The sequence below is a fragment of the Lontra canadensis genome, unplaced genomic scaffold (genome assembly GCF_010015895.1).
Source record: "Lontra canadensis isolate GAN:19392208 unplaced genomic scaffold, GSC_riverotter_1.0 scaffold138, whole genome shotgun sequence".
Classification (NCBI taxonomy): Eukaryota; Metazoa; Chordata; class Mammalia; order Carnivora; family Mustelidae; genus Lontra; species Lontra canadensis.
In genome coordinates this window covers 575,503-590,854 of record NW_022631132.1, presented here as the reverse complement: position 1 = coordinate 590,854, position 15,352 = coordinate 575,503, and the positions used below count along the sequence as shown (strand labels likewise).

At 40.0% G+C, this 15,352-nt stretch overlaps 1 protein-coding gene across 5 annotated transcripts in view; it reads left to right on the top strand.

Moving 5' to 3' along the window:
• The window catches only part of ENOX2 (ecto-NOX disulfide-thiol exchanger 2), a 261,275-nt gene that overhangs the window by 199,163 nt on the left and 46,760 nt on the right, over positions 1-15,352 (top strand). For all 5 annotated transcript variants that reach the window (XM_032843376.1, XM_032843378.1, XM_032843374.1 and 2 more), the window contains one exon: positions 11,628-11,783. In XM_032843376.1, the coding sequence (XP_032699267.1) occupies positions 11,628-11,783 (156 nt within the window). The remainder of the gene's footprint in view (positions 1-11,627; positions 11,784-15,352) is intronic.

Sequence of the window (15,352 nt, the reverse complement as noted above, 5' to 3'; positions counted from 1 at the left end):
TCACTGTAATACAATTTAAACTAAAACATTATATATTATTTTATAGCTCCATATGGAGTTGTCCTGAGTCACAATCTCTTACACTATAGAGTTTATGGAAATCTGAACTGTATGGATCTATGACCTGGGAAAAATGTTGAGGCCATATCTGCTCTGATGCCAAGGGGGCTCTATGTGAGTTATAGCAGATAATTTGTAAATTACCACATCAAAACATAAACCTGTGCTCACACAGTAATCTTTGATACTTAGCCACCCGTCTATAATGTGGAGGGAGAAAAGCTTAGCATTGAGAGTAACAAAATCATCCAAACCGTCATTATAGGCCCAAAGCTTACGCTGAGGACAATAACTGGCCTAAAAACCTGGGTAGGTTTTCTTAACAGTAACTCAGAGGGCTGTTCCTGCAGAGAAGGTATCTTGCTTAGTATTTAACAACATAGGCCTCAGAGACAGACTGCTTGGGTTTGGATCCTTGCTGTGCTGCTTGCTAGCTATATGACCTCTCTCCAGTTACTTGACCGATATGTACCTCGGTTCCCTCATCTCTAAAACGGGAATAACTATAGTATCTACTTCATAGGATTGCTGTGAAGATTAAATAATATATTTAGCTCAATGTTTGGCCTATAATAAGCGCTCCATAAAGGTTTATTATTACTATTAGTAGTACTATATTCTCTTTAAGATAAAGGAAATACTAAAATACCTCCTTCAAATGGCTGCTAAGCCGCCACTTAAATTGAAAGCATTTGGGTGCTATGCAGCCACTGTCCGCTCTAATGAGTGTTCCTCACATCCACTTCCAACCAGACATTTGAAACGTCGAGAGTGATTTTAATTTCTCCTTCTAGCCCCCTTTATCTATATCCTATTTTCTTAAGCACTATGAAGAAATAGATTCTCAGGGTCTCCTTCAGTTTTGTGATTCAGTGATCTTTTAGCTATGCTCTTAGGGAAAGTTACTTGACTTTTTGGAAACCAGGTCTTAGAAGTGCAGATTTTTTAAAAAGATTTATTCATTTATTTATTTGAGAAATAGAGAGGTTGCGGGCATGAGAGGGAGAAGGGACAGAGGAGGAGAGAAGCAGACTCCCCGCTGAGCACAGAGCCCCACACCAGGCTCTGTTCCACCATCCTGCCATGGTGACCTAAAGCCCAAAATAAGAGTTGGATGCTGAACTGACTGAGCTACCCAGAAATATGGATACTTAGTTTAGTAGTGCCCTTCTTGTCTTAAAAATACGTGGGACAGTAGTATTGGGCTGAGACATACTTTGTGAAGCTACCTGTAAAATTGCTTGACTTTTGGGTGAACTAATTTCTCTCCTCTCTGTATTATTTTAGGAAGTCAGTTTAACCACTGAGATTAGAACATGGATTCTGGGTCTGGATTGCCTAGGTTCAGATAAACCTGTGTTCTACCATTAAGTAGCTGTGTAAACACTGGCAAGTTACCTAACATCTTTAGGCCTCAGTTTCTACATCTGTAAGACAAAGATAATAATATCACCTATGTCATAGGGTTGTTGGGAAGATTAATGAATAAATACGTTAAAGTCCTGGAATGATGCCTGGTTCACAGTAACCTCTCAGTGAACTTAACAATTATTACTTTCTCAAGTTCACATCTGATATATGGCGCACAAAAAAATTGAATTGTGCCTCATTTGTATTCTTAGCAACAGTGAAGTGTAGTGAATGCAGAAACAAAATCTTCCCCAGGAGAGGGGCTGGATGATGGCGCCACTGACTGCTCCCTGTAAATCTGAGGGGGTGTCCACAGAAATGGAAGGTTGGCACCACACTCCAGTGCTGCATACCCTTCTTTTTTCCCAGGTTCTGGGCAAGTGTCCCTATTATCTTTATTATGTAACATTTTAACCGAATGGTCTAAAACATCCCCAGTCCTCTCTCTGCCCCCTCAAGATTCCTTAAATGGAAATGGCAGCCAATGAGCCACATGGAACTGTTCCCTGAGGTCACCCACTAATGGCTCAGTAATTCAACAACTTTTCTGCCCCTTGGGTTTCCTACTGAGACAACAGACCTTTTTTTGTGTGCTGTCTCATCTGGCCTGTGACAACAGAAAAGGCTTTTGGCATTGATGAAAAACAAATGATACATAAGCTTTCTTGACTTGCCCTAGAGAGCTCAAATCCATACTGTCATGGAAGCTGAGTCTCTTGGACACATACTTGTCATCAGGGCAGTGGGGAGCAGAAATAGGCCATCTCTGGGGTTTGGTTGGGAGCTCCCTTTCATCTAACATGGTGTTTTGTACAGCTGCTATTCAGTAAAGTTAATCCATAATGATGGCAGATTAGGAGGTTCCCTCTGACTGGCAGCTGTCTTTCCTGAAGGAATATTTGTTTTTCCAAGCTGGTCAAATAAGACTAATGTTAGTTTTCACATGAAGAGAGGGACCAAAAAGAGTCAGACCTTCTGTTTAAGGAGCATTGTTCTGCCCATCATCGCAGATGAATCCAAGAATGAACCAATTATTGAATACTGTGTGCTGCTTCCTTTATTTTCCCCTCAATTAAAATATTCTTAGCATCCAAATGTGGAGCCTATGAAGTCCCAAAGGAGACAGTCTTCTATTATGGTGTCTCCGCTTTATTGACTGTGTCACCTCCATAATAGGAGATGTTGGAAAGTATGTACTTATGGATCTTATTCCCAGATCAAGATACTGCCCATCCATGGGCATTGTCCTTTTTAAGAAGACAGTTCTCAGGATGCCTGGGTAGCTCAGTCAGTTAAGTATCTGCCTTTGGCTCAGGTTGTGATCCAGGGGTCCTGGGATCAAGCCCCCCATCAGGCTCTGCTTCTCCCTCTCTCTCTCTCCCCTCTCAAATAAATAAAATCTTAAAAAAAAAAAGGAAGAAGAAGAAGACAGTTCTTACTGAGCCCAGAAGGCCAACTCTGATGGGAACAGAAAGAAAGAATGGGATGTGTAACACATGACAGGCCACTGCTCTACAAGCTCTCCAAGGAGAGCCAGACTTGTGGTTCCATTATTTTTAATATCTTCCACAAAAAGAATATGCCTTCAGTGGCAGATAAGGTTGAAATCCTGAGAAAGGAGAGCACTATTCATCTGCATGGTGGACACTTCACTGAAAGCCAGTGATATGTAAAACACTATAATGAACAGAATTAGTGCCTCCATAAAACAAGCTTAAAGCCTACCCAGTGATCATACTCTCAAGACTCCCCATGGAAACTATTACAGAACGTGGCCAAGTGATATCATTTGCACATTCATTCATACAAGAAATATTTACTGAGGTCTGCTCTATGTGAGGTACTGTGAGAAGCCCTGGGGATAAAGCAATGAACAAAAAAGACAAGATTCCTGCCCTCATACTGGCCTCAGTACTTTTAGAACCCCCATGTTTTCTCTTTAATACATCTCATGTATGAGATGCCTCTTGAATGACAAATCAGAGGCTTCCTATCCATTTTGTTCATTTGTGCTTTTATTCATCCATCCATTCATTAAAAGTATATTGAGCTAGGGTCAGGGGGATCCAAAATGGGCATGGCTCAATCCTTGCCTTCAAGCTCAAACTCCAGTAGCAGAGGCAGCAAAGTCAATATCACGACACCACAACGTAACAAATGTCTACATAGAAACATACAGAAAAGTACTGTTTTAGCCAGGATAGGATGAGGGGGAGTGATAGGTAAGTGGTCATGATCTCGGGACATTCACAGAAGTGGTAATATTTTAGTTCAGTATCCAGGGATATATAGGAATGTGGCAGGAGGGAAAAAAAGAGCTAAGGATGGTCCAGGAAGCGGAAATGATGCATCAATGACTGAAAAGTATGTAAGAGTGTATGGTACAGGGCTAATGACTAAATGTTGAGTGGAATTACATCACCCCATTCTGTAAAGACTTTGAGGCAGCTTGTAAGTAAGGTTATAATAAAAAAGAAAAATTATAAGTAAAATAAACCAGCATCTAGGAAAATATAAATGAGTATCAGAGGTGAAGACCAGGTAGGGAGCTTAATTAGAATTCAGATGTGTAGGTTATAGGATCCTATCCAATTTCTAAAGGTGAGCCATACAGTGACCAGATAACCAAAACAAAAAGGGAAACATGATCAATTACATAATTTGCATTTTCCATGAGGAGAAAATATACCAAAGCTCAGAGAAGTCAAACTTTTCATAGCCCTTCACAATTTTGTGTGTGTTGGATATTTTTGTTCTGAAAGAATCTTTTCACAGGGAGCTTCATATATAGGAATGGAGACAAAGTGTGGTAGCTGAGTGATTTCTGAAGCCCAAGCATGGGTGTGTAGCCCAGGATTAGTCAATTACATTCCCTAGTTTGTTGCAAAATGTAAGAACTAAAAATAGAGTGATTTTTACATAAAGCTAAATTTGCACAATTGAAAGCACTGTTCTTTATTCTGAGATTATAGACTTTCTATATTTTTGGTTTTAAAATATTCTGTCTTTTATGAACTGTGCAAATGGTACACTGGCTAGTTTCTGCTATTTTTCTCCACACCTTCTCTTGGCAAATTAAGAGGGTGATAATTAAATGTATACATGTATGTAATTTTATTTTATTCCTCTCTAAAATCTTGAAATCTGGGAACCACAGATGTAGCATGAAATGTCCTCACTAATGCCCCTCTACAGGTGTTCACAGCATTCCATGATGAGAGTCAAAGTCATGATCCTGAATCTGTCAAATGTTCTAACAAGGCAAGAACACAGTATAAATAAATAGGAAGGAATAGGTGGAAGATTGGCTAGAAAAAGTAGATATTTACAAAAATTTATACTAAAGAAATAAAGCTTCATTAGTAGAAATTTGAAATCAAAGTTGAGACTTACTAGGGTGAGTCTTTGTGAACTAAAATTAAAAACATATAACCCACCCAAGCCTAGTTTGCTACCTTATTTGCCATTGTACATGAACCAGGCCCTGCTTCAACTTTCCGGCTGGCCTGAAGCAAGGGTTTGGATGACCTTCTGCAGAAGCAGGCAAATATTGGTAGAACTTGAGAGTCATTATGCAAAAATTTGGAGACTTGTGCCCTATTTCCAAGAGGACTAGTGTTAACTGCAGGATCATCTCACAGTGCAGCCAGGCTGTCCTTAGAAATATGTATTCTCTCTTTACCTCAGTGTGCAAATGATGGCTTGAAAAGTCTTTTTGAGGATTTGCATGAAGAGGAGGCAGTCAAGACTGTAATGGGTTAAAATTTCTTAATACCCAGGCATAATTCTTAATTTTCCAGTGAATTTTGTGGGAACTCTAAAGAAAAAGCAATAATGTCCCGGAAATGTGTACCTGAATTGGAATCATAATTCTCTGTGAAATACCTTAATATATTTAGATCCCATTTGGAGCACTTACTTTAGCCTAATCTATGCTTGCATTACAGTGGTTTTACTGTGAGTGCAAACTACCTCCTGGTGCTTAAAGAGTCTCTGGAACATCTAACAGAATAGAAGTACCTTTATGGGCAGGGCAGCCCTTGAATGGGGAGAAGTCACTAAGTTCAGCAGAGCATTCTGAGGATATGAAGGGGCTCCCAGCTAGCCAGAGCCAGGCCCAGTTCTAAAAAGATAAGAGCAACAGTAAATGTGTCATCTCCTACCTCTGCCCACCTCCACTTCATACACTGCCACAGTTTCAACTTCTTCTGTGGGTCAAAGTTGAAACAATGGATTTAAAACAGAAGCTTCTAAATTACCTAATAGTGTGGCAATACATATATCAAACATCTCAACAGGAAGTTCTAGGTATAGAAATAAGCAACTGGATGATAGCCTTTTGGACATAAATATTTGAAGGCATGCTACAGGTTGAGTAGTTAGAAACAGAATTTAATCTGACAAGGAGTATCTTTTTCTTCCTGTGGATCCATGGACTTTGTGGGAAGCAATATAGAGTAATGGTTGAGAGTATGGTTAGTAAAAGCCACCTACTAAATGGCCTTACAGTGTTAACTCTGAGCCTCAATTTCCTTATCTGTAAAATAGTGAGTAATATATTGCCCACTCCTTAGAATTACAAGGATTAAATGAGATGATATGTATAAAATCAAATCATAACCTAGAAATTAATGTACACTGAATTAATGAGTAGTAGTATTATGGACACCATCCCTCTTCCCCTGCCACAAAAATGGAGTTTGCATTTTATAGGAAGAACACCACCGTGAACCGTCCTGCCAGAAAATATCAAGGACTGAACCATGAAATTGGCATGTGTGGTATCTTTGTCAAGCATCAAAAATGGTGAACCTCTAAGGTTCCTAGTGTTTTGTAGACATCTGTAGTCTTAGTCCACCTAGTAGAGTGTTAGTCCCCTGACATTGTTTCAGCTGGCCCACTTCCACACAGCAACAGTACAGTGACAACAGTTTCTCAAGATAGTGGCTCTGGGGCCTTGGAAGGTCACAAAGCACCTTTCAATAATCTAAGAAAAATCATGATCAGTCTAGTTTGGGTGCTTACTGTACTATTTCCATTCATTGAAAATAGCCAACTCTATTGACTAATCACATCCCATTCCCTAGCCATACTGCATACTTTATATATGTACTGCTGTATGACAAACTATTTTATAACTTAGTAGCTTAAAAAACAATCATTTTATTCTATTTTATGAGTTTCTGGGAGAAGAATTTGGGTAGGACTCATATGGGCAATTCTTCTGTGCCATATGGTATCAACTGGAATGTCTCAGCTATGGTAGGCTAGTCTGGAGGTTCCAAGACAACTTTATTCATATTCATGGCACCTTGGAAGGGACAGATAAAAACACTGAGCTCAGCTGGATCCCTCTCCTTCCATGTACTCTGAGGCCCTCTCCACATGTCTCTCTACAACCGTACGCCAGCATGTTACACAATCTCTTGAAGTTTCAGTAGCAGGTGTTCCCAGAAACAAGAAATGGAAATGGTATCTCTCTTAAGGCCTGAGCCTGAAAATAGACACAAGACTTCTTCTGTCAAAGTAGTCTGGAGCCCATCCAGATTCAAATGGGGGTGGGCAATATAGACCTCACCTCTTAATGAGAGGAGTCTCAAAGAATTTGTATCCACCTTTAATCTGTCACACTGGGACAAAAAAATAATTGTATGGAAGCACTTTGTTGCTCATCTGCCATGTTGGGTTTTTTTTTTTTTTTAGAATTTTTTTTTAAGATTTTATTTATTTATTTGACAGAGAGAGATCACAAGTAGGCAGAAAGGCAGACAGAGAGAGAGGAAGGGAAGCAGGCTCCCTGCTGAGCAGAGAGCCCGATGCAGGGCTCAATCCTAGGACCCTGGGATCGTGACCTGAGCCAAAGGCAGAGGCTTTAACCCACTGAGCCACCCAGGAGCCCCTCATCTGCCTTGTTTTTAATCATACCTGTTTCACCTTACACCTATAATTGAGTTAATTGATTAAAACAATTATCATACTATACTGAGAGGCAGTGTAGTGGTTAGGAGCATTATAGTTAGACCAGCCTAGATTTGAATCCTAGTTCTGCTTCTCACTGGCTTATAATATTGGGCAAGTAACTAAATACTCTGAGCCCCAATTTCTGTATAAAATGAAGGATAATAACAGTAGCTAGTTCACAGGTTTGCTGGAATGTGATTTTATAAAATGCTTAGCACAGTGCCTAGCACACTGTAAGCACCCAACAGTTTGGGTGTTGATTATCGGTGATACAGCATTTTAACTGCGTGAATGTTTCTAAACTAGACTATGAGGCCGAGGATTTTGCCTTAGTCATTCCCTCAATCCCAACACCTGGTACAGGGCCTGGCATCAAACTATTGAATAGATGGACATATGGATGACTGGATGGCAGCATAGAAATAGTATGTGCCTCCGGTGTAACTCCCTGGCTCAAATGTGTAAGGAGAGCAGAGGATGATTTTACTTCGAGATAACTACTCTAGGTTGAATGCGCCCAAGTTGCTAGGGAGCGGGAATGTTTAAAGCTACAATGAAGTATTACTTGAAATCTTGTAGTAGAGCTGCAACGCAGAGGAGCAAGCTGGCCCAACTAACACCACATTCATAGCATCTCTAGTACACTGAGATTTGGGGAAGTTCATGAATCAGAAGAGGGAATACAAACCAATGCCTTATGACAGTTTCAGGCATGGCAATGCCAAGAGTCAGAAGGCTGTAGGGAAAAGGTGCTAGAAGAAGAGATATAAAACCAAAACAGGGTGTTTATTGTGGAAGGACTTTGGAAGAATACCTTGGCCTTTTCCATAATCCTTATAAGATTATTTCAAATCTCCTCCAAAAGTTTGAATTCCTAACATAAATGTTAATACTATGCACTTGTTAGTGTACTTGTCAAAGCCAGGCTGGGGGCCTTGATGAGGGAGATAATTTCTCTTGATGTTCTATTCCCAATGTGTTTCAAATTGACTTCTTTGATTTTTCAGGTTCTGCAATACTTGTTTAAGTCCAGTGTTTTCAAATGGTTATTTTCTTGGTTGGCATTGGAAATTCACATCAACTTTGGTGCTTAATGGTTGAAGATAAACAAAAGAATAATCAATGTGTTAGGAGTCTTTGAAATGTCTTGTGCAACCTGCCCTCTAGCAAGCCCTGCTAGGCAATGTAGCCTATGGAACTCTTGGCATATTGAACACAAGAAAGAAAGGGAGTTTATCTATTCTCACTTTAGCCATATGTCATGAATACATTTGCTTTTAAATGAATTTCATAAAATATTAATGTAATCATACCAAACAGAGTGGTGAGTACATCAGTCAGGAGTTATATTTATCCCATGTATTTGTTTTTTGTTTGTCTCCATTTATTAGTAGACAGTACATGGAGACAGGCATTTCTTTCTCAGCCAAAGCGGCAGAACTTGTTTAATGAACTGATGTTTCTGTAATCTGTGCTAAGGTAGAGTTGTGAGTGACAGAGCTATATGAATAACAATGAGGAGGCAGGCAGAACAATAAAAAAGAAGACAAACATTTCAGTTGGAGGGGAAAAAATAGATGGAATTGTTTAGTAGGCACACAATCTAATCTGATCTTTTCCTACTGAAAATTAACAGTTTGTAAATGGGTGAGATAATGTTAACAATTTTTCCAAAATCATATACACAAGGAATCAAATTTTCCAAAGACATAAATGGCATTTTTAACCACAGTGCTCTTATTCTATAGCATAGAAACACAGGGTATCAGGGGCCTAAGATGGAAAGGAAAACCTGGACTCCCTGCCCCCGTAGAGCCTGACATATAAAAAGCTATCATAAATGCTTATAGAATGTGGGAATGAATGCCTGAATAAGTGAACTTATTGATATGTGTACAAATGTTTTGACTGGAAGGATGAAAACTTAACTATCAAGACACACCCACCTAGCATGCCAGAGGTTTTCATACCTGTTTTGTCCTTTCATCCTTTGAGCAAAATGTCATCATTTATCCCCACTTTTATCAAAAAAGAAATAGTGTTATATTACCAGATATTAAGAAACCTTCCTTAAGGTCATGTAACTAGTATGTGGAGGAAACTAGAGATATGAGAGCCACAGGGAGGAAGTAAGGGAGTGTGTGTGTGTGTGTGTGTGTGTGTGTGTGTGTGTGTATGCACACAGTCACATGCATGTGTACAAGTGCATGTTAGGTGAGCTGACATGTGAGAGTAAAAGTAAATTTGTTTTCAGAAAAAAATTCTTCTAATTTCTCGGAAGACATCTTTTTTTCTTCCCATACATATCTGGGGTCTTGATATTTCGGCATGTGGGAAGATAGGAAATGTCTTAGCTCTTATGGGCTGACTTTGAATAGAAGATGCACATGTGCTACTCGCCTGCCCATCTGCCTGGTCATAAGACTCACTTTTCTGGGCCTATTATACCTGAAGTTCTGCTTCTCTATGGACCACAGATTTTTTACCCTGTTTAGATCTACCCATTTCAGTATCTTAGAGAGCCACCCAGGGGATTCAGAGCCAGCTTGAGGACATGCTTTTAAGCATTGCCCCCTCAAGCGTCTGTGGTGAGCAGAGTAAGGTTTTTGGGAGTCGGACCTGCTAGTGCTACTGCAACTACCCTTGTATTATCAGAATTCCTTATGCAATACTTTGTTTGTAGTGCATTGTGCATTCTGCAGCAGAGGACAGTGGTGAGAAGTGGGGAAATAAGGAAGTAGAATGCATTCCCTTCTCTCAAAGAACTTGTGTTTCAATATAGAGACAAAATTTAAATGAAATCAGTATCACCCTTAGACCCAGGCAAGTGGGAACATTGCCTTAGGTTCACATCTCAGGGGACCTTATGCTTTGAAATGCCTGCCCTGATACTGTCTAAGTCCCCATCTGGTGCTAAGGACCAGCCAGGTAGGTACTGTGATCAGGGTAGTTGTACTGAGTCCAGAACAGATCCTATATAGGTTCTAATCTTATGAAGCACCTTTCTTGAAATTTTTAAATTTCCTCTTCATTGCCTGGAATTGACCAGGATGCACAGTGTTGTCTAAGCAAGGAGTCCCAATCTCATACTGAACTTATGTGGATCCCAGTCCTGCTTTCTCCCCTTTGGGGCACTCTCCAATCCTCTATCCCACATGTGGGGTCAGCCAGATTCTCCAAGAAGCTTTGGAACTCCTCTTTGGACCTTTGGAGTCCTCTCAGAGTCTTGGTTCCAGGAAGGTAGCCTGGTAAGTAAATCACTCTAGCTGCCTGGTGTGGCATTTCTTTCATAGTATCTCATGAGATTATGCCACTGAATAGTGGTGATACTGATTTAGGGTAAATCAAACTGTGTATGTAGATGAACCTCACAGAAAAAAACATTTGTGAGGGCTCCTACACATCCAAGAAGCATCCCTGAATGAAAAGATGGTGCAAAATAAAATTCAGTGGCAACAGCTGCAAAACAGTTTTTCAACACAGATTTGAGAATGAACCAGAAATATCTGGGAAAAGTTCTTCAGGGAGAATGGCCTTGAAGAGTTCTTTAAGGCAACGCTTGAAGTATGGGGAGAATTTGGGGAGGCTCAAATGATTCCAGGCAGGGAGAATAACATGAACAAAAGCACAGAGAATGGTTATTTATTGAGTATTTTTGTGCTATACATTATGCTAAGCACATCACATTTATCATTTTGTTTATTTGTCACAGCTCCCTATAAGGTAGGGGTTTGTAAATGAGAAAATGGAGGTTCAAAAGATTCATCCTGCTAAGCAAACCAGGTCTGCCTAATTCCCAAATTGTATGCTCTTAGTACCATGCTATACTGCAAAAAGACAAGTGTTACAAGGGAGAGGAAGAAGCCTTGTCCCAATGGAGTGGAGGGTGTGCATTGGGAACTAGTGGAAGGCAAGATCAACAGACAAAGCACAGTCATAGTATGAAAGGCCTGGATATCAAAATGAGATATAGAGATAAACAGATTGGTCAAGCAAAAACAAACAGCCCTATCCCAAAAGGAAAATGCACAAGTAGAATATGATATTTAAGACCTGGTGATGCTACTATCATGTTTTCTTAAATATTTCGCCTCTGTCTTAGAAAGATTTGGTTTGAAATTTGTAAGGTAATATTCTGCCTCCACTTGACCTTGCCTGGTGTCATTTATTGCGCTCTCTTTTCTCTCCTTTTTTAGATTTTGATCCTGCTCTTGGAATGATGACTGGAATTCCACCAATAACTCCAATGATGCCTGGCTTAGGAATAGTACCTCCTCCAATTCCACCAGATATGCCAGTAGTAAAAGAGATCATACACTGTAAAAGCTGCACGCTTTTCCCTCCAAATCCAAGTAATATTCTGCTTTTCCTCCACACAAGTCACAATGTTTTGGTGTCTAGGAACACTCTTTTTCAAAAGAATACCCAAGGGCTTCAAAGATGTATGTATAGAAGCTTCACCTAGAAAACAAAAGACAGGAAAATTTTCTCTTACGAGGCATGGTTGAATTTTATGCACAGAACAGTAGATTTTTGTGTGCTGGTTGCAGTATAAGTGATAAAACGTGTTTCTAATGCCATCTGGTAAGGAATTCAAGTGTGTTCATACAGAAAGAGACACCGGACACAAATTGTTTAACACTGTCATTTACAGACTCTGTTTTTCATAACTGGCCTGCATGCTGATGATAGCAGTAATAGAGTGTGTCTGAGCCTACCTGAGGCACATAAGAGTGTTCATCTGGTGCTAAGAATCCTCCACTGCCACCAGCTATTCACACATCACTCAAACTACTGCTATTCCACTGATGGGCTGCAACAGACAGTGGGGTGAGGTTTAACTTGCAACGAGGGCAAAAAGGAATACTGAGATGAAGTCAAACCACTTGCATCCATCCAGGCAGTGAAATTCATGTGGAAATGGCCTAGGGATCTGTCTTGTCGGTAACGAATAGGTTTCTCCTTAGACTCTTAAAAACATCTGCAAAGATATGGTGGATATATTTCACTTAAAACATAACAGCAGTAATTGACTCAAGACTTTTTTTCTGAATCTGTTAGGGGTTTTATTTACTTTACGTGATCAGAAGTTATTTCTACACGTGATTCAAGCCTCATTAAAGCTTTTTCCACAATTCTAGTGGTGGTGCTGGGTGGCCTACTTAAGGGAGCTGCTACCACAGTGCTGAGATTAAAGCTGTTAAGGGACACATTCAAGGGTTCAGGCCATAGATCAAATGAACTTGCCTTATCACCATAAACAGAAATTCTGTCATGTGACTTCAGACAACTGTTTCATCTCCTACCTTACATAGGAATCAGTTAATCATGGAATCAGGCCCTGGCAGGGACCCAGATTCTACTTAGGATAGTCTGCTCATAACCGAGAGGATTTTAGAATCAGTCGGGGTTGGTTAGACAAATCACCTTGGTCCCTTTTGTTAATGAAAAATGTTCTTAATGCCTTCTTCAGGTCTTTGAACTTGAAGGTCAGCAGACTACTTCCTTCCAGGCCAATAAGAAATCTAGGAGACTAGCATCTCAGAGGACTGAATTGGGAGAAGAGCTAATATGTCACAGGAGAACTAGGGAATGGAGACTAAGATTGTCTAGTAGACCTTACCTGCCAGCTCAAGTGGCCATTCCTGGATTTGTGTTTAGTGCCTAAGTGAATGATGGCACTGTGGTACACTTGTCTCTTACTTTTACTGCTACTGTCCTTACAGAAGGGCAAGGACTTTTTTCCCTTTCTTCCCATGTATCACTTTTGGATTAGAGAAAGCTGTGTGTCACTGGTCCTACCTTTTTTCACTTCAAAAGCCATGAATTTAGTCATTTCCAGTGTGAAAACCTCCTACATATGTAAAGGTAGAATCCTGCTGGTATAATCATCCATTTATTACATAATCAGCCTGCATTAGGCTTCATTGTCTCAATCAAGTCCACTGTAACAAGATGGCTCATAACCTGTAATATCTAGGTGGGGAACAAGTGATGACTTTACAGGCTATTCAGTTGCTGAATTTCCAAAGAATAACAGATACCTTGTGTATAACACGTAGATGACATTGTTGAGCATTCCCTAAAAGAATATAGACATACGCAGCCTAAAGAGGCTCTAACATTTTTAAGAGGCTCTAATTTTTTTTATAGTCTCTAGGAAAAGAAAGAGACAGACATCTCTCAAATACATTTATCTTTCTCCACCTATACCATGCCTTTGTAGTTCTGATCTAAAAGGGCCACAGAGTGAAAGGGAGCATTTTACCTTCATGATTTAATCATTTAGTTCTTCATCCCTGTGTTAAGAATATGGGCAGAGCAATTAGTTCCAGTAAAATAGTGGCTTCTGGGAAGGAACCTGGCTTTGGATTGAATTAAAAACAGACCCTTCGGACACAGCTTAAAGTAAACTGGTGTTCTATTTCCTGTTTAGAACTTGGATTTTGTTACAAGGGGTCTCAGGTTAATTGTGTAGGGGGAAAACGCTAATGGAGAAGATTCCCTTAGTTCTGTGCTGAAAACATGGCAAGTATGATTTTTGTTAATACCCCCAGACTGTGAAGGTGTGGTGGGAAGAGGGATTTGATATGCCTGAATTCCTTATCTTCTCCAGAGCCAAGCAAACTTGTCTGCCAGTCCTTGATTATAAACCCTAGTACTTAGCCTGCCTCTGGTATATTCGGCCTCTGTCTCTGGTATATTCTCTTGTACTCAGTGGCCTCTCAAGGAATAAGGTCCTGTGAGCTGGGGACTTTCAGTCTCTTTATGCAGCCATCGAATCTGCTTCTGTCTTGCTTCACTAGAAAGTATCTTTACCATCACTTCCTTACCCTTTCTCCCACCTGACATTTCATCCAGGTGCTTGTCACATATACAGAACCCAAAAGTCCTGGGGCTCCCATTACCCACAGATGCCACGTCCAGCTCCTGACTTGACAAACCTTTCACTGGTATGCTTCTTGTGACTGTCTTCAATCCATCATTTCTACTTGCCACTTACCCACCCCTTAGTCAAGTTTAACTGCTTCCCGGTATCACATTCCTCTCTAGCCCAACTACAAGCCTATCTTCTCCTGGAACATTTCCACGTGAAAGATACTGAAATTAAAACAGTAATCATTCATTGCTCTAACACATTTTCACTTAAATATTGGGTGCTAGGTACAATGGATAATTTTTTACCCCTTAAATTACGTTATCTCTCTGCTATTTTTAGTACTAGTGACCCCTTCATCCTTCTTGAAACAATACGTCATTTGAAAGTATAAGAATGACAAAGACCACCAGAGAGATTATAGATCAAGAAAGAATGACAAACAAGCAGAGTGCCCTAAGGAATTCCAACATTTCGAAATTTAAAAGAGAAGCAGGAGGTTGCATTTCTGTACAAAAACCATCTTTACTAGCTCTTTCCAGTTTTTTTTAATTGTCTTTCAAATCTTCTTCATTTATGCTTTTGCCCCACCCCTCTATCAAAATGCCCCTTGTTTAAGAACTCTAGTGACTTTATAATACTAAATTCAGTAGTCAATTCTCAATTCTTCTCCTAATTGACCTAATAGCCATATATGACACAGTTGGTTACTCTTCACTCATTGGTATGCTTTCTTTACTTGGCTTTCAGGATACAACGCTATTGGTTTTCCTCCCACTTCGGCTGATAGACCTTCTGCATGGAGAGGTTGCATTTTGAGTCTACTGTCCAGTTAACAGGAAACATGGAATAAATGGTGGAATATCACCTGCCATGTGTGTACAGGGATGTGGGAAAGCACCCAAGAGCACTTTTTTAATTTTACTATCTCAGAACAGGCCAACCTCATTTTGGCTCCTAGGGCTGGGTTCTATAAAGAAAATTAGAGAAAGTGGGTAAATTGAGAATTATTAAAGATCCACCAGTCTTCTGGTTATTTCCATT